Here is a 23,917-nt window from a genome sequence, read left to right on the forward strand (position 1 = left end):
ATAATTGGTTGTACCACCTGTCATTTTTTATGGGTATATAAGAAATATAGTTGAAAAAAAACATGAAATGTTGTTCAATAAACATGAACTTGATTTGTCATTGAACCATATACTGTTATACACTTATATATTTTAAAAAAGCAAAGCTTGTTACAATACAAGATTTTTTCTCCTGTCATAGATCCGATGACCTTAGCTGGTTGCAGCTCCCATAGAAGACCTAAGCAGCCATTTCTGTGTTGTTTGGAGTTTGTCTGCCTATTGTTTTATTTAAATGTGTAACCTGTATCTTATCTTCAGTACAAAATATAACTTTTAAGTACTGTTTCCCACTATCAAATGTTGTTTTGTGCTATGAAAACTTATATGTTGGCCAGAAAGAGTCTTGAGTTCAGGTGCAGCTGTTCTTAAAAACAGCTGAAGAGCCACTGCAGCACATGTCGTGTCATCAGTGTGACATTTGTCTGTGGAGATGATTTAAAACACAGGACATTTTTGTTACCTGTTCTCTGCTTATTATATGTAGGATAAGTAGAGATGATAGAAAAAACAGAAAAATCACTATGCAGGTCTACCTGGCACTATTACTTGTCCAGCATGTATTTTAATTTAATTAATTATGATTCATTTTACTACTAAAATGTACTAATATTTAATGGTTTGATATGTAGATTAAGTACATTTCTAAATGCTAAATATTGTAAAATTGTTTTTATTGGTGAAAAAGTGCAAACAACAAAATGAACAGATAACCCAAAACTTTAAACAGAAGCTGTCAGGACAGATCTGTAAATATTTACAAAACCAATGTTATAAATCAGTATAAGATAAAAAAAAATCTTCTATTGTCATTTTTTTGTGTATTTTGTCCTTTCTCGGTCATAAAAATATTTATAATTATGTATTTAATTACAAAAGCTTATTTAAAATAAATATAAATTCAAAAGTACACATACATTAAAAAAACAGTTCATATTTACTGTGACTGGATTGTAGTAGACAGACTGGGGGCAGTGCTCAAAGCGTCCAGTTTCCCGGATGAAGGTTCAGTCAGCGTGAATATGGCGCAGAGAGCACGAGCAGTGCGCTCGTGAAGGGATCTGTGACGGCTACGCGCATTTAGCTAGTTTAAGCTAAATTCGTAAAAGAAACTTTTACCGACTCTATGAAGTTATTTTCTCAGCGGACACACTTTACACTACAGGTAGGACTTTTTTAAAGGGACATAATGTGTAAACGTGTTCAGTTTGTGTTCCAACGCAGGTTGTTTTTGAGTCAGACAGTAGTTTCGGTGAGTTTGTTCGTCGTGCTAATTCAGCTAATTCCTCACAGCTAGCCGAGTAGCTTAATGCTGCTGGGTGTTTTGACAAAAATGAATTAACGTCGTAAAAGAGATAAACTAGATCGACATTATACTACTAAAGCAGTCCGGTAGCTGTCGTTAAAGTGCTCATGTGTTTCTTTGCTTAGTTAAACGGAAATTAATATTTAAAGCTTAGTAGATCGCAATCTTACTAACTTAGCCACTTACCGACACTGTTTCATTCAGGCTTCGTTTAAGCGAGAGATTTGCGAGCAATAACTGAACTGCTTACTAAAACGCTTATAAATTGTACAGTATATTAGTGTAAACTACTTTAAAGTTTTTGCCCGTACTGCCCATGCGTTACAGTTAGAGTTAATGAAGCAGCTATTACATAAACCCAAATACATCATCTAATTGTCGCCAATTATTTAAAAAATAAACAAACTAGACTTGCCTTCGTCATTATTGTTAATCCTCAAAATCAGGAACGGTCTCTCTTAGGGCAGCGAAGGCGTTCATGCTGACAGTGTCCAAACAGCTGTTTCAATAAACGTATGTGGGATACAAATCTTATTTTTAAGCTACTGTAATCTAATTTAAGAGTACAAATCTTACACATTAATTCATTTGTATGTGATAAACAGAAATTTGTCGATAGTTGACTCTTGTTTTGTGATATAATGTTTGGTATCGGTGCTTTTGAGTGTGCATTACATGGCTGCACCTGTAGTATCGATACGAGTTGATTCAGCATGTGTGTCCTGTACATTACACCATTTTACTATCTTTAAGATAGTAGCTTCCTCTTAAAATAATTATATTTAATTGTTTAGTCATCTGTCAAAATGTCCAGACTGTCACCAAATGTTTCATTTAATCTTAATTATGCACCATCTTCCCTAATAATGGTTTATCTATCAGATATGTAATTCAGTATCTCTCGTACCCATGTCTTACCTTACGGTCCTGTTTGTTGGCTTTAGTTTCCTTCTATGTATGCTTCTAGCAGCTGTACATATCTCAGTTTAGGCTTTCAGAAGGTGTGATGGGAAATTCAGACATGGGTGAAGTCTGTACCGGGCACTCCAAACATTCCTTAAATACTTTAGTGCTGGACAGAGTCACACATAATGTGCAATCTTCCATGCTATTGCTTACTTTAGCCCAGCATTAACTTTGTCTTTCAGTTTTCACAAATAATTGATTTAATCCTTTATTTTAAGCAGAAGCTTGTTGTAAAATATTGCATTCTGGGTTTTTTTCTGTTCTTTTTAGTTATATTTAAGTGTTTTCTGGAAAATTGGTGCTGTTTGATTAGTTTATTGTTGCGTAATAAATGACTTCATTGCAATGGGAATTTGGTTTTTCTTTTGGTTCCTATTATTCAGTGTTTCGGTGCTTTCTCGTTCTTTCCTTCTCAGTGAATAAACTAAGGATAGTTTGTAACTGGTTTTGTATGACGACTTACTTTTGTAGACTGAATGCAAGTCATTTTGTAATGCATTACCCAATTACCCGTCATCTGCAAAGTGATGCCACTGTTAAACTTGCATGCTTTTTTTGTGAGTAGTTGTACTAAACACTGTACTGTTGTCTTTGGTGAGAGTAATGTGTAATCCGTTCCATCAGATGGCCCTCTATCATCTAAGGACCTGTGTTCATTTGTGCATAAAGACCTTGTGTACGTAGACCATGCAAAGCATTGTGGGGTGTCATCACATTACAGTTACTGCGTTGACTGAAAAACTGAGTAATTGTTGTAGAAAACAAGCAAAGTGCTGTTGTTGTTGCATTATTTATGGACTTACCTGGAACATTCAGGAGTCGTAACAATGGGCTGATGAAAGATTAAAAACATTTGTTTATTCCAAATGTGAAAACTTTGAAGACTCCCCGGTCATATAAAGTAGTTAACTGTTAGTTCATCACAGTAGTGTATATTTTTTTGAAAAACAAAGGGGTTTGAGTAGATATGTCAGTAATGGAAAATAATGAAAACATAAAAAATGCTACAGGGCCATTGTACTGTCTGACTTCTCAATGTTTTTATTGTTCTTCAACTGGAAAAATTGCTCTGATAGTGATCCCAGCTGTATGAGTCCTGTGTGTTATTATTATAGCTGTGGTTTGTATTTGTAAAACGTTATTGTTCTTGGTGTGAACCGCTTTTAGAGGCTCATCGTTTGATGGTTCTTCACAGAAAAATATTTCTATTCATGTTTTAAACAGAAAGGAAATGCTCTTTGAGCAATGACCCAAAATAGGGGAACAACTTGCTTGCCTTCTGTATGTAAGTACTGTATGGTTCTAGGTGTGTGAGTATGTGAGTATTGTTATATTTTTGTTTGCTGATACTGTATCGATTCTGAAATATGCAATATTTTCAAAAATTATATATTTATAAAAGATTTGTGGCAGTTTTTGCATTTGAGTTCATTATGTTTGCCGACTACCAGACAGCATTTTTCTTTTCTCTGAACTCATACAGTGACAGGAAGTACTAACATAGGGGGTCGTTTGCATATGGTGGTGTGTTCTCAATGACAGCTTTCCTAAAATTGTATCCTATCATATTCCTAAAAGAGGAAATATCCCAATATATTTCCTCGCTTTACAGTATTGCAATGTAGCGCAACATATTCAGGGCTCAACGCAAATAATGTTTTATACTGGCCCGATCGGGCCAGTGGTTCACGTTTTCACTTGCCCTGCCAAAATTTTCACTGGCACTAATAAAAAAGTCGTGTCAGATATTTAAAAAGAATAATTCAAAAGTCAAATATAATTGTATACATATACAACTTTTCTGCTTTACCTATAAAGTGACAGCAAACTGTGCAAAATATTGCATCGTTTCTTTCGTCGTGTTTTAACCAAGTAAATGCAGGGAACTACACTAACCTTTTCCACTGGTGGCACTTGCGCTACCAACTTTTTCAGTTAAGGCGGGCGTACACGGTGCGATTTTTGTTGTCGTAGGAGCTCGCATGCGATTTTTTTTTCTCGGGACCAAATCGTTCATGCTCGTATGGTCGCGGCTCGCACCGTGTGAGAGGAATTACGAGCCGAGCCGAGCAGGTTACGAGCACCTTACGACCTCCCGATAATTTTTAAACATGTCAAAAAAGTTCGGGAGCTGTCGGTATAAATTCGTAGTGTTGGTGCGGGTGAACGAGACGATCTGGCAAAGCACTTGAAGTTGACCAATCAGAATGTACAAAACACAGAAGAAGAAAGACAAATGTGGCACTGCTACCTCAAATCTGGACGACAACTCTATAGCTGGCTATATGTTTCGCGCACACACACACTCCGGTGACCGGACATCATGACAATATGACAGGTCCTTTCAGTGACGACCTCTTGATCAGCTTCTTTGCCTGAAAAACCTGTCATACGTGTTTTTGTGATGTCCGGTCACAGCTTTGGATGTGTGCGGAAACAGGAGAGAGTGTAGATTAAGCTATAAAACGAGGGCTACTTTTTGATATTAAAACTTTTTTGTTTTACTTTGTAATACTGTTGATTTTTCTTTACTTGTTGATATGTTTGTTGTACAATCTAAACATAAAATAAGCCAACTAAAATATGTAATAAATAAATATAAAAATTATTAGACTCCGTGCAGAGACCACTGGTTTAAAAAGATGGACAAAGAATGTCGCAATTTTGTGTGATCCAAGCTGTGCCAAAGTCGCTGTAGTACAGTTTCATAAATGAATGGATATTAAAAGGGCTGGCGTGACAGAGAATAAAAAGCAACGGAATCCATGTTTAATAGGCTATAAGATATGCATTTATTGTTTTACACTATTTACTCATATAATAAATGCAAAATAAATTGTCAATGAACAAGAGACTATATTAAACATGATGATCATACGCGGAGACGACGTTTTCCAGATTATTATGGAGCTTCTGCTTTAACAAGAGCTTAAACGTTTTTGTTCGGTGTTTTTTACCCATTTTTTTTTACATATTTTCGACCAAAGGAACACATGATATAGCCCAATGTACGTTGTTATGGTAGCCTAAGCTTGTTCTGAAATGATGAGAATATTTAAATGACTAAAAATGTAGGCTATCTCTGAAACTTTATTTAAATAATGATTAATTTGTTTTCATACTATATTGGTATTGCTATGTATTAATTTACATAGGCCTACTGAAAAAATGGCATATATTAATATGCAATGCCTTCTGTATGGCATTTATTTTGTACATTTACATGATCACAAATGCTGCGTGCTCACTTTTACTTCAAGACCCCGCATTGACCGAGGGTCCGCGTACATATGCACTAGACAATGCAAACAAGCCTAGACAATGTGCTTAATATAACATTAAATAATTTTCGTTTTACAAATTAATATTTGGCTGTAGATGTATTGTCTAAATAATTTAATCATAAAGGGAAAGACATGTTACGTTTTACCTCAATTGCTCCTCATTCTGCATTTTCCAATAAATAAATATGTCCACTGAATTTGTTTTTAAACGTCATATTTATAAAAAAGCAACAATATATGTAACATTAATAATACCAATATAGATATTTACTTGGCACTACAATCATGATATATTAAGAAGATAAAACCGCATATGCGCTAGCAAGAAAAAACACTGCCAGAGAAATTCCTTCACCGCCACAGCACTAGACCTATATTGCAATTTCGGAATGCATAAACAGAAATACAAAAAAACAGAAACAGTTTTCTGCACAAAGCCAATATCTTTGCCGTATTCTTCTTGATTTATTTTTTGTACATTCTGCCACTCACAGGTGCGAAATTGCTTACGTCAGAATTCCTCAAGTCCTACAGTAAAATCTTGTCGTGTGTGACTGCGTACGAATTATTTTCGCATAAACTCACTCGTGTCGTGTGCGAGAGCTCACGACGTTCCGACCGTCAGAATTCGCACCGTGTACGCCCAGCTTTACTGGCGCAAAATATGATTTGATCGCACATATTTTTTTCAAGTTGTATTAAGGCGCTCTGGATAATAATGAACAATAATGAAACTGTATTGCATACAAATATGCTTTTTATTTTACTTGCCATCTTTTAAACCACATGCCGCCTTGTTTTCTTAAACGTTGCAGTGTTTCCCAAAGATCTGAAATTTACTTGGTGGTGGTAGCCGGTGAAAAGGACAATTATTACCCACTGACAAATTATGGTCTACTATACATGTGACGAAGAACTAATAATGTGTGACACAACACAATACTTTGATTTATTGAAAATTAATATTAATTTCATATTATATTTCATCAATCTAACCACCCCAAACTTTCTTTGCCATTAACAAAGCTGACACTGTTTGTCAAAGCACCACGAAAACACTTACTGTTTTTGCACTGATATATGAAGCAATTAGACCCCTTTTATCAAACTCAATATAATACAATACTATGTATAGTATATTAATAGACAGTGCAGGTCTATAGATTATAAATGTGACTGGTGTTATGACTGATGTTATAATGTTAATAATTTCTATTAGATAGGCACTTTTCCTGCTTCTGCTCTCTTTCTATTTCTCTCTTGCCGATTTAAAAAGCTTAATCCACTCATTATTTCAGATTTAAAAGTCTACTTGCTGTCCCGGTGACATACTTTACATTGCTTTGCTCGTTCAGTGCAATTGGCTTGACATTAGCTTTGCTTTTTGCTACAATCTCTGTCCAAACTTAATATGGATATGGTTTTAGAAAAGATATGGTTTATTAATAATAAGATTATTAAAAAAAAATGTGAGAAAGAAAATGCAGCGCATGTTCGTAACAAGAACCATCGCCATAGTAACCGGAGGCACGCTGAAAATGCACTCGAGCTTTAGCGCGGTAGCGCTCATGGCCGTTTTCCGATCGACTCGGGTTATAAACACAACATTGATCAGACTTGGGACCCAAAGTAATTAAATTAGGACCTAACCGGACCCGACAGACCATTTAAAATATAAACCCGGAACCATACGGGTCCCGCGTAGCCTAGAAATCTAGACGCACCCTAGCGGCCGCAAAATATATTTGCTGCCAGGGTTTACATCTTGATGTAGGCTAGGTCCCGCGTCCTCAGTGAAGAAAGACCTCTGCTCAAGTTCAGAAACATGGAAGACAGTGCGCTTGCTTTGTGTCCCACCCAATTCATTGAGAAACAGCTGAGCACGCAAACGCACACTGATAGGGAGAGACACGACGTGCTTTCACGCAAAATGAAGCCAACGTGTTGATGGCTCAGAGCACGTTATAAAACATATTCTTAAAATCCACATTTCTGTTTTAATAAATGCTCACAGTAAATCATAGCATATTGTCTAAAACATTAGGTAGCACATTTGCGACCCATTAAAAATTAGGGTCGCAACGGCAGTTCAAAAGGTCGCATATGCGACCATTTTGGTCGCAGTGTAGCTCCCTGAAATGTCTGCTTCCAAGATGTTAAATAATTTACATTGATGAAAATATATTTTAGTGACTAAGGGTGAAGCACCTGATCGGGCAAGTGACAATACTTTTTACTGGCCCCGGACGTTCCTCACGCTTGCCCTGGGCCACCGGGCAGTCCTTTTATGTTGAGTCTGGATATTGCATTGCAACCTTTGTATGATTCTTTGTATTGTATCGTGAGATTATTGCTATTCCTTAACCTAACGTACGTATTTCCACCAAAACGCTTTTTTTATTTTATTTTTATCTGCTAGCGTCAGCAAGTGAGGGCAGTGCAGCAACAAACCGATTGTAGCAGCGAAAGAGACAGAAGCCGAGCGTGTCTTTAGCACTGCAGGTGATATTGTCCATGCAAAATGCAGTGTCCTCTCTCTCTCATGTCCTCTCTCACATGTTGATCGTTGTTTTTTAAATACTGAAAGACTTTGACTGTTGCCATCATGAGCATCATAAGCTTGTTTTATGTGGCATTTATTTTTGCTCTCATTATAAATTTTACTTAATTTAAAAAAAGTGTATTTTTTTTAGTTTGTTGTTGTAAATGTTCCAATTGGGACAGAGATTGTGCCATTTTCAAAAAGTTTAATTAAATGTTCATGTCATTTTGGTTGCATTTGTAAGTAAAAATGTAACTGCTTAACTAGGCATGTAATATAAAAATATGGATAAATTAATGTCCAAGCGGTTGATGTATCGGCACACATTGCTGGCGGAGAAAATTGATATTGTATCACATTGTAATAATCTGTCCGATTTACAACCCTACTCCCTGGTCAGTGATCTTTTTAAAAAAAAAATTCTGCTAAGCTAGCTGTATCTTTTAGGTTAAAAAGTCTTACAGAAGTATTACAAACTATTTGATTGGCTGTTATAAGCTGGGCATCAAAAAGTCAATATGGTTGCTTATTTTAATGCTTAACTGCATAGACAAACTTCTGGCCAGGGCCTATCTCTGCAACATTGACCACAGGGATGTCTTTCTCACTGTTCACCAGTGCATAATGGTATGTGGCTGGTATGCCAGATTCAACCGTTTCACCGTTCATGTTTAAATGCTTTACACTTAATTGATTAAAATGCTTTTCTGCAGTAGCTAACATCCGCTGTTATCCACACAAGGCTGTTAATTATTAATTTACAAGTATTGGAGTTTGTTTATATAAGATGCAAGTAATAAAGCCTGTAGCTATATATTTTGGTTAAAGCTATTACCATTGTAAAATTATCTAATACTTGATTATGATCTAATAATGATTATGGCTGTCATACCACCGTACTAATTTTAGTGTTAGAGAAAAAAGAATTTGTCCACTTTCCATACATGGCACAAGCACATCATATATCATTAACATACTTCATGTTTGGATTTGTACTTCAAATGGGCATGCAACAAAATCAGGATTATTTATAATGATTAAATAATTCAATTTAGTCTGTCATCTTAGTTAAACACTGGATATTTAAAAAGTGCTGTTATGATTTGCGAGTTCCTTTTTTCAGTGATTAAAGACAACTGTGTTGTTTCTGATGTGAAATGCTCCCACGCAGTCGCTTATTCTCGTCATTTTTGCATGGACCCTTACCTGTCCACTACCGCACAAAACAGGAAATTGCAATTACAGTTCTCAAACAAAGTAATTTAAGTAATCGTGACATGCCTATGTCTGATTGTAAGACATATGACGCAAACACTGATGAAAATAATTTCATGAAAGGTGGTAAACATGAAAGGAGGAAAATCTTCAGCAGGGGCCGGTTGCACCAGCTGTGCGTAAGTTACAACGTAGCTTAGTTACGACGTAAATGGGCACTAAGTTACAACTTACGCACTACTAAATGTTTTTGCATTGCACCATTAAACATAGTTTAAACGTAACAATACGTTGTAACTAAATATTTACGGAAGCCTCTGTCCATGAATAACGATTGGAATAAGATGTCAGCCAGATTATATTAGATCGATGAGCTCGTATAAGTTATGAAGAGCCGCAAATTCGTCAACGAGTTTTCAAGAACCGTTTAATGTTCTGTGTATCCATCAATTAAAATAAGATTTAAAATTTCTTCCTGTTTATTTTCTCCTCCACGTGTGGGATAGATATTTTCAATTAAAAGTGTAATGTTTTGAGTTCGATAACGTTTGCTTTAACGTCTTTTTTAACTTTCAGTTTAGGCGAGACAAATGAGTTTGAAATAACGTAGTGTTTAGACTATTTCCTATTGACCCATTATAAGGCTTGTGATTGGGTTAAGAAAAATAGACGTCATTCCATGCGACAACGCATTACTTTACGGAGAGCTTACGACCTACTAGCTACGTCTGCCTTAAGAACAAATAGTGCAACCGAATTAAGTAAAGAGTTAGTTATAAACTAGCTAGTAGTTACTAAGCCTCTAGTTTGGACTTTATGTCCCAGTTTAAGTAAGAACTTACGAACGACTGATGCAACCCTACCCAGGCATTCAAATTGTGAGGTAAATGTGGTATATTATTGCATTTATGTATGTGCGTGTTAAAATGCTGCTATACAGTAGATTTTTACTGGAGCATTTGCTTCTGTCACTCATGTATCATCCTCACCTAATAAACATGTTCACAGGTGCAAGTAATTGCAAGCCTAATTTTTGTCCTTCTGTTTGGCTTGTCATCTTTCTATATGCCTGATTTAATCTTATTAAAGGTATTATTAAAACAAGTAGTATAAATGCTTATCAATGCCATCCCGATCAATAGTGGGTAGGAAGCTAGTGAATTAACCGGATCTGTCACTATTTATGCCCTTGAAAAAAAATCACTCACCGCTGGATTGCGACCGGGTGTGTTGTGTTGGTGCACACAAATTACTACAGCCGAGTGACACGTGTTTCCAGTTCACTACAGGGCTAAGTGAAACTATTTGTTTTGTTATTTGTTGTACTATCAAAATGAATTCTCATTGCTCATTAAAGTGTGTAAGAGGATTGCTGTAAGAGGATTGTTTGAAGTGGTTCAAATAAACACTTAAATAGCCTTATTATCTTAACACACATATACATGGAAGCATTGATAAACAAACAAGTACACAAAATGGAAAAATAAATAATAAAAATCATCATTCATTTTAAAAATTGAACATGTCTTCCAGTCCGAACATGCATTCCCCAACATCGAATGCTGTTTCATGCATCAGATAGTTATTTTTGTGATTACGATAGCATAATCCTCCAAACTTCACCCGTCTAAGCCTAGAAAGTCACATAGCTGTGTCCATGTGGAAATCAGTTCACATCAGCACTTGAAAAAATACTTTGTTCACACTGGTTTCAAAGCACCTAACGCTCACCTCATGCCTCCACTGACATCATCACAAATAATCAAATTATGCTTCAAACATTCCAACACTTTTACAAAATACGGTTCGCTGTTTCATCGTCCCAGGAAGCAGCTGACTTTTCCCAGGATTAGTCAGACTCCGGTATGGGAGGGGGTTTCGGCCAGCACGTATCTGAGTCCAGTCAGTGTTTGGCTTCAGGGAGTGTCTCTGATACCCAGGGAGAGAACGGGCAGGGCTTTTGGAAAGCGTTTGGAAAGCTGGACTGCATTGTTTTGGACTATAAAGACAGTGTTGTTGAAATGCTCAATGTGAGAAGGTGCACACTTTCACTTGAAAAGCTAACCGTGGGGCTCATCTGCTTGAATAAACAAGGCAGTCTTGTTCTTGTCAGTCTGTAATGCTGATTGTTAAAAAGCAGATATTAATCCAAACATTCACATAAAAAAAACTCTCATTAGTTTTGCTTTCTGATTATATTATTTTATAGACATTTTTTAATACATGTCCCTCTTTCCCTTGTTTTCATGAATGTAAATGGCCATTTTAAATTAATAATAAAATCTCAATATCTTCTATTCTTCTAGGTCTGATGCTCTGCTGCAGTCATGTTCAGCAAGAAGAAAAAGCAACGCATCCAGATCTCAGCTCCCTCTAACTTTGAGCATCGCGTTCACACTGATTTTGATGAGCATGAGCAGAAGTTTGTGGGGCTTCCGCGTCAATGGCAGAGCCTCATTGAGGACACGGCCAAGAGGCCGAAACCCTTTATCGATGCCTCCGTTATTACTACTGTAGAGCCACGAAAGGTAAGAAAGATGTGATCTGCACTGTTTTTGTGTCACTGTGTCTTTGTGTTACTGTTGGCTGGTTAGTTTATGAATGTGAGAAAGCAGCAAGTTTTAGATTTACTGTGACAATTATCAAATGATTGATAATAAACAGAGATTTTTGTGGCTGAGTGTCTTGGCACAGAAGCCGTTGGAATGAAAAACCGGTTCTCAGCTACTTGTAAACATTCCTAAGAAACGCATGCACAAACATTTAGTACGGCTTTGTTTGGAAAATGCCTACGTTGGGTTTTGATAATATTTTTGAACCATCTGCTTTTTTTATTCTGCGGTGAACTGTATTTAAAACAATGCAAGGTTGATTAAACATTATAAAAAAGGAAACTAAAGAATAATGCAATGAAAAGTAAGCTGCTCTAATTAGTAATGTCCTTCAAAACTACATTTAAGAATGCGTTTTTACCTATAAGGGCTGTTTACACTTCGATCGATCACAAGTGGACGAGAGAGACACATCACATTTACACCTGGTATTTAAATTCGTCTCTTTTGTCCACTTTCGACCGCTTCTGTCCTGAATACTGTGAGGGGGTGGTCTGTGGGCGAGTCTCTCTGTTGTCATTTAAATGCAAGCGGGAGTAATGGCAAGTTTATATGGATGCAAACTAATATTATGTCAGAATCTGCTGCTTGTGTTATAAGTAAACATGCTGCACAGTGTTTTGTACATGTATATGTTAGAGCTTTCTTTGAATTTTCAGCGCAATTGATGAAATACGATCGCGCAACTTTCACATGCTTGCAAAATGAAACTGCGGAGATCAGCTGTTTTAGTTTTATCAATGAAAGGCTAAAAATAGCGCTGTACACGGTGTGTTTGTGCCAGAAGTCAGAAAAGACGTAAAACATTGTGTTCAGTACCTCAGATTAGATAAATGGGCGGAGAGACTCATGGTCTCAACCACATGTGCATTTACACTACAAAAGCAATCCGATCGAAAGGGTTTTCGACTACCTCTGCATGTGGTTGAAAGTGGACGAGCTCAAAACGTTTTGAACACCGTTTACACCTGGCATTAACATTGTCCACTTGTGATCCGATTGACGAAAACGTAAACGGCCTCATAAGCCCTATTCGGACGGGATTCGTTTTACAGGGGTAGATGGCGTAATGTAATTTTACCACAGGACGTCTGTAGTATTAGTGGTCAATTCGGACGTTATTAGACATCTCAGTAAAACATTCAGATGTGGGAGGGGTAACTCGTTTGCGCAGCGCGTCACCTCTCGTCTTCACGTGCACACTACCTTGCTTCCTGATATCAGATGTGCAAACAACATTGCACAGACGAGGAAAACACGAAACACTGTGTGTAATTTTAGTTTGGGGAAAAAGTCAGTTTCATAAACAGTTCAGTGCCTCTGAGAAGTAAATTTGACTTTTTTTTAAGTTTGTGTCGTGTTATTCAGGAACTGACTTGCAACTGACTTGTTTTTCCGCCTAGAACGCAAGTAAATGCTTCTTTAAGCGCTTTTATATTTAAAGGAAACCCGCAAATTAAAAGGAAATGATGCGATTTACGTGTATATTTACAGCTGGTCTATTCGCACTGGATTAGTATTACAAGAGGTAATTTCTCCGGACCTTTTTACAGAAGGTAAAGGTCGCCGTAATCTTTACTGACATTGTCCGTAATGATTACTGACATGGAGCATTCGGACGGGACTAAAATCACTGAGAAGCTCTGATAAAAATTGCTTTACCCCACCTCCCTATGTAAAACTAATCCCGTCCGAATAGTACTTAAGATCTAGACTACCGGTAGATGGATGGATAAGAACCCTTAGTTTATTACAAGTACACCTTAGGCCAAGTGAACATAATGTATTTTGTGTTCACCTAGCAGTACGAAAATACAAGTATCAGATCAGGACTGTATCGGCAGATAAATTAAATGACTCTTATTGCATTGGGGGCACAGAAATGTGATTTGGACATTCACTCTTAATACATCTTTCTGCTTTGTTGCCCATGATGTTTACATGCAGCAAGCCTACACCACTTTAGCCTGCTATTTTAAAAAGGAAAACACCACTGTTTTTCAATATTTTACTATGTTCTTTCCTCAACTTAGATGAATTAATACATACCTATCTTTTTTCAATGCGTGCACTTTTAATCTCTGTACAGCGCTTAATGAATGTGTTAGCATTTAGCCTAGCCCCATTCATTCCTATGGCTCCAAACTAAAATTTTGTTTTGTGCCACCATACTTATTTGTGTAACAGTCTTAAAAAGGGAAAACATGGAAGTGTTTGGTGGATTCTAAATTCATCCCTGTTTGGATCCTAAGGAATGAATAGGGCTAGGCTAAATGCTAACACATTCACAATGCGCTGTACAAAGATTAAAAGTGCACGTATTAAAAAAGGTATTAATTAATATTATTAATTTGTTGAGGTAAGAACATAGTAAAATATTGAAAAACAGTGATGTGTTTTCCTTTAATAAAACTGCATGGATCAAAAACCTTCATACCTTTCACCCACACCATCCAAACCTAAATACCCCATAATGTTTCTGTATGTTTGTGTGTAGCAGGCAATCGTACGGGGTCGTAAGATCGGTGATGATGGCTCACTCACGTGGCTGCTGGATGAGTTTGAGACCATGTCGGTAATCCGTTCAAACTCTTTAAGGAGAGACAGTCCACCACTGCAGCCCCGTCGAGACTCCGGTTCATCAGGAGGAGGTCAAGAAAACGGAGAGCACCCCCACCAGCAAAGGTACGAAGTGCCTCTTATTGCGAAGTGAATGTGTGATTTCTGCAAGCTACAATGACAGTGTTGACACTGTTTCCTTTCTGTCTGTACAGGCTCAGACAGCAACAGGAGCAGCCAGGTATTGATCACAGACAGGCCCAACATCCATCCCGTTCATCCAGAGAGGACGGACGCCCTTACCAGCAGCCTCGTGGTCAAGAGCCCAGCAGACACAAAGATATCGATTGGTCAGGAGGGCCACCCGTGCCCAAGCCGAGGGAACGAGATCGAGAACCCCGGGAATATCACGATCAGGTTGTCAGAAGAGAGGGGGCCAATGATAAGAGACCCAAATCCAGCTACACAGGCCGAGACACCAGCCCACAGTCGCCCCGTGACAAGAGACCACTCTCTGGGCCAAACATTCGCACCCCCAATCTACCCGTTACGGATGGAGTGATAAAAACCGCACAGCAGGCAAGCCGACCTTTCAACACGTACCCACGATCTGAAAGCGATTCTGGGAGAAGCCCCAGTGGCCAGGTACATAAAGAAAGATCAAAAGATGATACTCATGTTATGAAATATTATTTAATATTTATAATGTTAAATAGGATGGATGGTAAAAACATGGTTCCCACGGTCATGGAAAGCCTAAAATTGGATTTTTGTGTATACAATCAGTATTAAATTAATCATTTACTAGTTATCACAAAAACTAGAGGTGTGGGAACCATGTAAATATTTGCTTATGTTTTAGGTGAATATTTCTGAAAACATTTACTTTCTACTCTCATAGGTTTTTATCTATCCATTTAATATTTACAGGATTTAAAAGCAGGCAAATCTCATGAGTCTCCCCATCACAACGGCCCCTCCACCGGTCCAGTCCGAGCTGGCAGCATTGGAGGTAAACCTGCCTCTCAAGGCCAGCCCAGAGCAGAACCCCAGCATCATGCTTCCCACCCAGCTTTAGGTCCTGAGCCCCCTCATGGCCAGCATATACCCCCTCCACCAAAACCGCAGGCCCCGGCAGCACCTCCCCAGCAGGCCCGCTCACCTCAAAGGGAGCCGCAGCGGGTTTCCCACGAGCAGTTCAGGGCCGCTCTGCAGATGGTGGTTGACCCCGGGGACCCACGCACTTACCTAGACCACTACATCAAGATCGGTGAAGGTTCCACTGGTATTGTGTGTATCGCAACAGTGAAGCCCACAGGCAAGCTGGTGGCTGTGAAGAAGATGGACCTGAGAAAACAGCAGCGACGAGAATTGCTCTTTAATGAGGTGGGCACCCACAAGAGAATTACACAGAGTTGTTTTTTCCCTGTACTGACATTGCATTCGAGAAGAATGGTAATGGTCTGATAAACAATGTATTTGTGTTTACACCTTTTAAGGTTGTAAGTGAAGACATTGTGAGATTATTACTCCCTCAAACATTTCTCCTCAACCACTTAATGTGAATAAAAATAGGAACTCTCTGCTGACTTCGTTTCTTGTTTCCAAGGTGGTGATCATGCGGGACTATCACCATGAGAACGTGGTAGACATGTACAACAGTTACTTAGTAGGGGATGAGCTTTGGGTCGTCATGGAGTTCCTTGAGGGCGGAGCTTTGACTGACATTGTTACACATACTAGGCAAGTATTTCTTTTATATGAGCATAATTTGAGTGACATGTTGAATTAAAATGTAATTTGGATTTGGCAGCTACTTTTTGGCTTTAATCAATGTTAGCTGGAACGAATAGGACAGTATTGCACAACTTCTTGCTGTCCCAACATGGATTGAGCTTCACATTTTTGAAAAGAGAAAACTTGTGTGCCTTTTGGAAACTTTGATAAGGAGGAGTTAAAATGTTTAATCTTAAATATTAATTTTGCATCATAAAGGGGTGGTTTCCCGGACTTATCCTAGTCCCAGACTAAAATGCATATTTGAGCTGCCTGAATTTAAAAACACCTTGTACTGACATATCTTAACGTACAGTGCACAGTATAAATGAGTACACCCCTTTGAAAATTAAGATTTTTTCCGTTTGTTGGTAAATATGAGACCAATTTGCTTTCTTCTTTCCAAAACAGTTTTATTAAACATTTATTTTTATTTACAAAACAGTGAAAGTCACTGACCATTTTTAGGATACAAAAATAACTAATTTAAATCAAATAAGGTGATGCAAAAATGAGTATACCCTGATGAATATGTTAGTAAAAAATTTAATAAAGTGGTATATAAAGCGCCACTGTTTTGTCTCAAAATGCATATCTGTAATGTTTTTTTTTATATTTGTCTGTAAAAACTACTTGAATGCCCTAATATAACTAAGGCCTAGTCCTAGATTAATCTAAACCCTGTCCGGGAAACCACCCCATAAAGTTTATCATAAAAAGCCCCTCTTTAAATTACAATTGTATTACTAAAACATACTAATTTAAAGAGAATCTATCTTATTTGTTTAATATTATTATTATTGAAGTTTTGGTCCGATTTAATCCATTAAACGTGTCAGATCTTAATTTAAGATATTAAATGAAAGCACCAATTTTTCGGTAATTTTATATGTTCTTACCTCAATTTGGACTAAGTAATACATACCTATCTTTTTTCAATTTGTGCACTTTTTATCTTTGTTCAGTGCCTCGTGAATGTGTTGGCATTTAGCCTAGTGCCCCCATTCATTACTTAGGATCTAAACAGGGATGAATTTAGAAGCCACCAACCACTTCCACGTTTTTCCTATTTAAGGACTGTTACATAAGTAGTTACACAAGTAAGTATGGTGGCACAAAATAAAACTTTTGTTTGGAGTCATAGGAATGAATGGGGCTAGGCTAAATGCTAACACATTCAAGAAGGGCTGTACAAAGATTAAAAATGAAAAAGATAGGTATGTATTAATTCATTTAAGTTGAGGTAAGAACATACGATGGTGTTTCCCAGACAGGGTCACACATGTGCTGCATAGAAAATAAGATGTAGCCTTAACCACCTGTTACTTGACAACGGCGCCCTACCACTAGGTGGCATAGCATTACAGCACTCCACTGTAATGTGGCATTCACAGTGTATGATTATTTTATCATTTGCTCATCATTAACAGTTTTTATTGTCTTGTGCTTTTCAGGATGAATGAAGAGCAGATTGCCACAGTCTGTTTGTCTGTACTGAAGGCGCTCTCAGTGCTTCACTCTCAGGGAGTCATTCACAGAGACATCAAGAGCGATTCAATTCTCCTCACTCATGATGGCAGGGTAAGTCCCTCACCTTTGTGGAAAAACTAGATTTGCTTTATTGTCTGAAATGATGGCCCTGCAGTCGAGCTGAAGCCTTGCATGTATTAGATGTGTTAAATTATATTATGAGCCCAGGAAAACTATCCCTGCTGTTTGCTATTATATCTTTGTTTCCTTCAAGAAAAACAGGTTTTGCAGACTTAATCTTTTGTGTGCCTAGACCTGTATTTCCACTAGTGCTTAGAGATGATCCAAGGGTGCCATCCTGTGGTGCATGTGTAGTGTGTTAAAATAGGCAAGATTGCAGAGCAAGTACTGAAACCTTAAAGGGACACTTTTTTTGAAAAATATGCTCATTTACCAGCTCCCCTAACATATTTTTACAGTTTTGGAATCCATTCAGCCGATCTCTGGGTTTGTTTGTACCACTTTTAGCATAGCTTAGCATAATCCATTGAATCTGATTAGACCATTAGCATCGATATTTTTCGGCATAATAAAGGACTTTGCTGCCATACCATGGCTGCAGCAGGTGCAATGATATTACACAGTGACCGAAATTGTCCCCTGCTATTGAAAGTACCTATCGGGTGCTGCGTAATATCATTGCGCCTGCTGCAGCCATGGTAGGGCAGCAAAGTCCTTGATTATTACACCTGAATAAGAGTATAGTTCTTTGCCATATCTGCCTAGAAAATCGCAACTTTTAATTTTCAGTCGGTCTAAGTACACGATGTAACTACAGAAGAGTCAAGTTTTAAATAGAAAAAATATTGAAACTCTTTGGTCATTTTTTAGTGTGATGCTAATGGTCTAATCAGATTCTATGGATTGTGCTAAGCTATGCCAAAAGTGGCACCGCCAGATGCGGAGATCGACTGAATAGATTCCAAAACTGCAAAAATCAAATGTTAAACTCTAGGGAAGCTGAAAAATGAGCCCATTTACAAAAATAGTGGTGTCCCTTTAAGAGTTATTATTAGTGTCATCACACGCGCCTTTAAAATAGCAACGTATACTCGACTTTAAAGAGATCTTGGTAAAAACTACATTGTTTTTATATTTTGGTTAGTACTTCTTGAATTCTCAGAAATGTAAACCACCTTTCCGCTTGTGATACCAAGCCCTGATCCTCTTTTGGTGCTGCTGCCACAGCTTTTAGCCAGGGTTTGTCTTTGACATTGTTTGTGGTTAATATGGCGGAAGCTCTTTTAGTCACCCTCAGCTGTTTCTCGGCAGGGGCTTCATGTGAGGTCAAACACACATACACAGTCATGTTTCATTTCCTCTTGCCATGTTACTAACACTGGTTGTCAAGCAGGAACCCAGAAGCATATAATTGTATAGTTAATCATCCAAGGGGCAGTTTCTCAGACAGGGTTTAGTTTAATCCAAAACTAGGCCTTAGTTATACTAGGATATTTAAGTAGTTTTTACAAACATACATAAAACAAAAAAGGTGTGTATCTTGAGACACAACAACAGCACTGATATATGTTAAGATACTGCAAGATGTTTTTAAATTAAGGCAGCTCAAACATACATTTTAGTCTCGGACTGGGATAAGCCCTGTCCGGGAAACCACCTTTAAGTGTTGCAAAGCATTCACAGAAAATTTGATTAGCTTCATTGAAGTTGAATGAAGTAATCATTTGTGAAGCAAAAGAGGACTTTCACACGCTTTCTGCTTTGTAATTTGATGTAGCAATCGATGTGTCAAATGTCAAACAAGTACGATTTGCTGTATTTGGCCTCCACTGTGCCTAATTCATTATGGAACATGCTAAAAGACACATTAATCACATCTATGCAATTTTTGCTACAATTAAAAAATAATCCCTGTTCTCTCCTCTTCTTTTGCAGATAAAGCTATCAGACTTTGGCTTCTGTGCCCAGGTATCGAAAGAGGTGCAACGCAGGAAGTCTCTTGTAGGAACGCCCTATTGGATGGCCCCTGAGCTCATCTCAAGACTCCCATATGGCCCAGAGGCAAGACACATCTCCCTTTACCGATGAAATCATGCTGCAATATTGCTGTCTCCCCTGCAAAAATGTTGTATGTCACAGTCAACTAATACCTTTCTCAGAGGTGGATATTTGGTCACTTGGAATAATGGTGATTGAAATGGTGGACGGAGAGCCGCCGTACTTTAATGAGCCTCCGCTCAAGGCTATGAAGATGATCAGAGACAACCTTCCACCTAAACTCAAAAATCTCCACAAGGTAACCACACAGTGTCCCCCTGGTTATTCATAAGGGCAAAAACCGAATTAATATTTAAACAAGCGTGCACTGACCTGTTTAGTCACATTTAGCGTGTTTTGCACTTTCACAAGGTGTTTTTCTCTATCCCCAGGTCTCGCCACTTCTCAAGGGATTTTTAGATAGGATGCTTGTACGAGATCCTGCCCAGAGAGCTACAGCTCAAGAGCTGTTAAAGCATCCCTTCATGACTAAAGCAGGTCCTCCTTCTTGCATTGTCCCTCTCATGAGGCAGAATCGCATGAGATGAGAGGACAAATCAGGGCGGGATCTGACGCAAGCCCTCTGCTAAGCGCAAAGCAAAATGGAGGTCTACTCCGCACGTTTAACCATTCTATGATTGTACAGGCCATAGATACTGAAGACGCTACATTGAGAGGGCTTTTTACCATCTCATAAAACACACAGATGTGGTGACATGAAATAGACATGATTGGAGGTCCCTACAGTGTTCTGCTTAAAGAATGGCCTTTTTGATCCTTCGGCTTTCTGGTTTCTTCCCAGAAATGCCGGGAAACATCTCAGTGGGCTTGACTTTAAAGACTGCGCTTTTGAATGAACTGAGTATGTTGAGGTTTAAACATTGTGAAAATGAACCACTTGGATATTCTAATCTGCCAAAAACGTAACGCAACAGATTTTCACGGATTTTCCTAAACCTCTCCGCACTTCATCTTTTGCACCAGGAACACACTACTCGATTGGTTTTTGAACGGGAAAACAACTACTGAAGAAGAGTCTTTAATTTAAAAAAAAAAAAACGAAAAAGAGAGAGAAAATATACGTTCCTGTTATGACACTAAACGATGGTAAACACTGGAGGTGTTTTGTTTCTTAATTTTGTTTTTAATGAGCTATATCAAATAGTTTCCATGCTGTTTTACAAAGATTTTTTTTAATGATTTGAAAGATTGCGCTGCACTCCAAATGATTTTCACACAGAAACTTCCTCCTTTAATTCATTGTTCCACTTTTTTTACATAATAAAGGGGGGAGGTGTGGGTGTGGGACTTCTTTTCCAACCGATTCAAAAACTTTCATTAGCACATCAGTTTAAGTTGTTTTTCCTGCAGTCTGCCCTACATTTGAATTTCGATCTCTTGCATATTTAAAGTATCAGAGATTTTCTCTGAAGGATTCATCTGTGGTATATTCTCCAGGAACGATGAACGGAAAGTTTTACTATACTTCTGTATAGTTTATAGTTGAGCATTCTGTATGCTTTCGTGTATTAGAGTTTTTTAGAAACTGAAATGAACACTATAGCTATAGATTTTGTTGATCCCACCATGTGACAGCTGCTAGAACTGCTACAAAAAGCACACAATATACAAGCAAACGTGTTTTTATGTTTAAATACTGATATATAAATGGTCATTTACACTACTGCTCTCCACGTCTAGAACCCAATGTCATCATTTAGGATTTAAAGAGGCATAGTACTTTATTAGTTTGCATCTAGAGAGCAACCAAAGACAGGATTATAATATCAGTTAGTCCAAACATATTTCTGTGTATTTGGTACACTGACTGTCCTAGTACACTACAAACTACACTACACATCACATCACATTAAGATTGCTTATATTTGTTTTATGGTCTGTCACTAACTTGGTTCACAAAAGTTTAACCAATACATGAGAGACTGCTTAAAAATTATTTAGATTTGGTATTTGTTGTAATGAAAATTGTTGGACCGTTCATGCGAATCAGGTCACTGGATGGTTGTCTAAAGCTGTGAGGGCAAACTGTACAATTTGCAGTTTATTGATCATCAATAAATTGATTAAGATGTAATGTAGAGAGAGATTAATCCTAGACTGAAGCAGTGGCCAATGTATATATGTTTGGTTATTTAAACAAAAATGAATTATTTGCCTAAACTTGTAACACAGCAAGCATAACTCTAATCTTAGATGTGAAGTCATAAAAAATTAATGATTGACAGACCGTAATTTTATTTTTACCCACCAGGATTTTATTTTATTTTTTATTGTGGACTGTTACTTTTTCAAGAAGTATGACAATCAGGCATTTGAACAAAGTATGTTTTACAGTAATAGCATTAATACTTTTTCAATTAGGAGGAAGTAGCATGTATAGGGTCACATTAATGTTTATCTGTGGTTTTAGGCATAATTTGTGATTTAACAAACTGCACTGACACAAACTTTGAGTAGCATTCTAACAAAACAATAACAACCTTAATGCATGAAGATCTTTTATTGCAACAGAACATGTGCCCTTTTCCTTTTAGTCATTTCTTTTAATACACCTGCAAATTTCGACTGTTAGCTTTTGAAACTGGAGACCTCTCTATAACCTGAAGCCTTATTTGTTTGGATGCGTGAATGGAAAATGCTGTACTGTGAGCAAAACGGTTTGCATGATGCGTATTTGCCATTTTCTCTTCATTCACAGGTTTAAGATGTATTACATTCCCAGACAATATGTGAGCATGATCTGTTTGAAGATATGAACTGTTTTTTGTGTTTGTTTTCGAATGTTGTCCTTGCATAACTTTGGTAACGTTAGCAAATGCTCTCTGGAAGGGTACATTGTTTTATAATATGGCTTTCTTTTATACAGTTACATCCTAGATTGCCTCTGCATTTACACTAAACGGATATTCCGTATTCTGCTGTTGTCATGTATTTTTTTTAAAGCCTAATAGGTTTCTAATTTCTAATCTTGCACTGTAAACAAATTTAGTTTTGTTTTAAAGTCTGTAACCATAATAGACTGTTGTGTCAGCATGTACATATTTGAACAAAAACCCTTTTGTCTGAGATATTGAATAGAAGAACTGAAGACTCGAACATTCTGACATAATCTAGATGACCGATTGATTATTTTGGATTTATGTGTTAAAGTAATCCTCAAAAACCTTTTGGATTCACAACTGCTACTGACAGACCAACATATTTGTGAAATGTAAACTGGTTCATACCGTTTCCCTTGTTCTTTGTTCATTTAATTTTTTAAGTGTTGACATTTTTGATTGACAGCCTATGTCAGTTTCCTCTATCATATGTGAAATTTAACTGGTGGTAAAATGGACTTCAAACTGATTTTTGAGATTTTTCAAATACAGTTTTTAAACCTATTCACCTTTCATTCATTAACTTCCTTGATCTCAAAGTTGTATTTTACTTGGAAATGTCACAGTCATGTCTTGCTGATGTTTAAATTCTTGTCAACGTGCAAGAAATGCAATGTATGTTGCATGTACACTTGTTACACTTGACGCAACATGAAAAAAGCGAAGTTTGGAAATCCTGAGTAAACTTTAAAATTGTAGTCTGTTTCAGCAACATATACAAACGACTTTTGTGGAACAAACGTAACTTCCGGTGAACTTCCACAAAGAGTTCATAAGAATTTTTAAAGTATTTAATTTATGATAACGAGGAAAATTACATTAGTTCAAATAGCTAAAGCGTATCAAAATCTACCATGACCCAGCGTGTTACTGTTTACTATGTATATTATTAGTACATATATAGCCTACTGTGTCTATAAGTTGCTTAGATAATATTATGTATTTGTGGCACACAATAATGTAAAAAATGACTTCACAAAACATCCATTAAAACCCCAAAAGCTTTTTATGCAAGCAGCTCGCTAAAATTTGCGTCAGTCTGATTTGCCTGATTGATATTTTTAGCTCGCTCACAGATTATCGATACATTTCATAATATTTTTTTACGTCTGCCGCTCCCTTTTCCTCTTCTTTCACAACAAATGGGGAAGCGGTTTCTACTTAGGTGGGGTCGTAAAGAAACATTTGTA

The 23,917-nt window shown here is 37.4% G+C and overlaps 2 protein-coding genes across 5 annotated transcripts in view; both read left to right on the forward strand.

The window, feature by feature from the left end:
- The window catches only part of aifm4 (apoptosis inducing factor mitochondria associated 4), a 9,195-nt gene extending 8,366 nt beyond the window's left edge, over positions 1 to 829 (forward strand). For all 3 annotated transcript variants that reach the window (XM_073862800.1, XM_073862798.1, XM_073862799.1), the window contains exon 18: positions 182 to 829. In XM_073862800.1, the coding sequence (XP_073718901.1) occupies positions 182 to 215 (34 nt within the window). In that variant the 3' untranslated portion in view covers positions 216 to 829. The remainder of the gene's footprint in view (positions 1 to 181) is intronic.
- A 180-nt stretch (positions 830 to 1,009) lies between these two features.
- Positions 1,010 to 23,231, forward strand: pak4 (p21 protein (Cdc42/Rac)-activated kinase 4). 2 transcript variants are annotated; one of them, XM_055196607.2, is made up of 10 exons: positions 1,010 to 1,204; positions 11,659 to 11,880; positions 14,465 to 14,649; positions 14,739 to 15,168; positions 15,454 to 15,909; positions 16,133 to 16,266; positions 17,754 to 17,880; positions 19,726 to 19,851; positions 19,952 to 20,086; positions 20,220 to 23,231. In XM_055196607.2, exons 2-10 carry the CDS (start codon positions 11,680 to 11,682, stop codon positions 20,373 to 20,375), a joined length of 1,950 nt encoding a protein of 649 aa, XP_055052582.2. In that variant the 5' UTR covers positions 1,010 to 1,204; positions 11,659 to 11,679; the 3' UTR covers positions 20,376 to 23,231. The 2 variants fall into 2 exon arrangements, with proteins under 2 accessions (XP_055052582.2, XP_055052581.2); XM_055196606.2 differs by having other exon boundaries at positions 1,012 to 1,204; positions 14,462 to 14,649.
- The last annotated feature ends 686 nt before the right edge of the window (positions 23,232 to 23,917 follow it).

Source organism: Misgurnus anguillicaudatus, chromosome 24, assembly GCF_027580225.2.
Source record: "Misgurnus anguillicaudatus chromosome 24, ASM2758022v2, whole genome shotgun sequence".
Classification (NCBI taxonomy): Eukaryota; Metazoa; Chordata; class Actinopteri; order Cypriniformes; family Cobitidae; genus Misgurnus; species Misgurnus anguillicaudatus.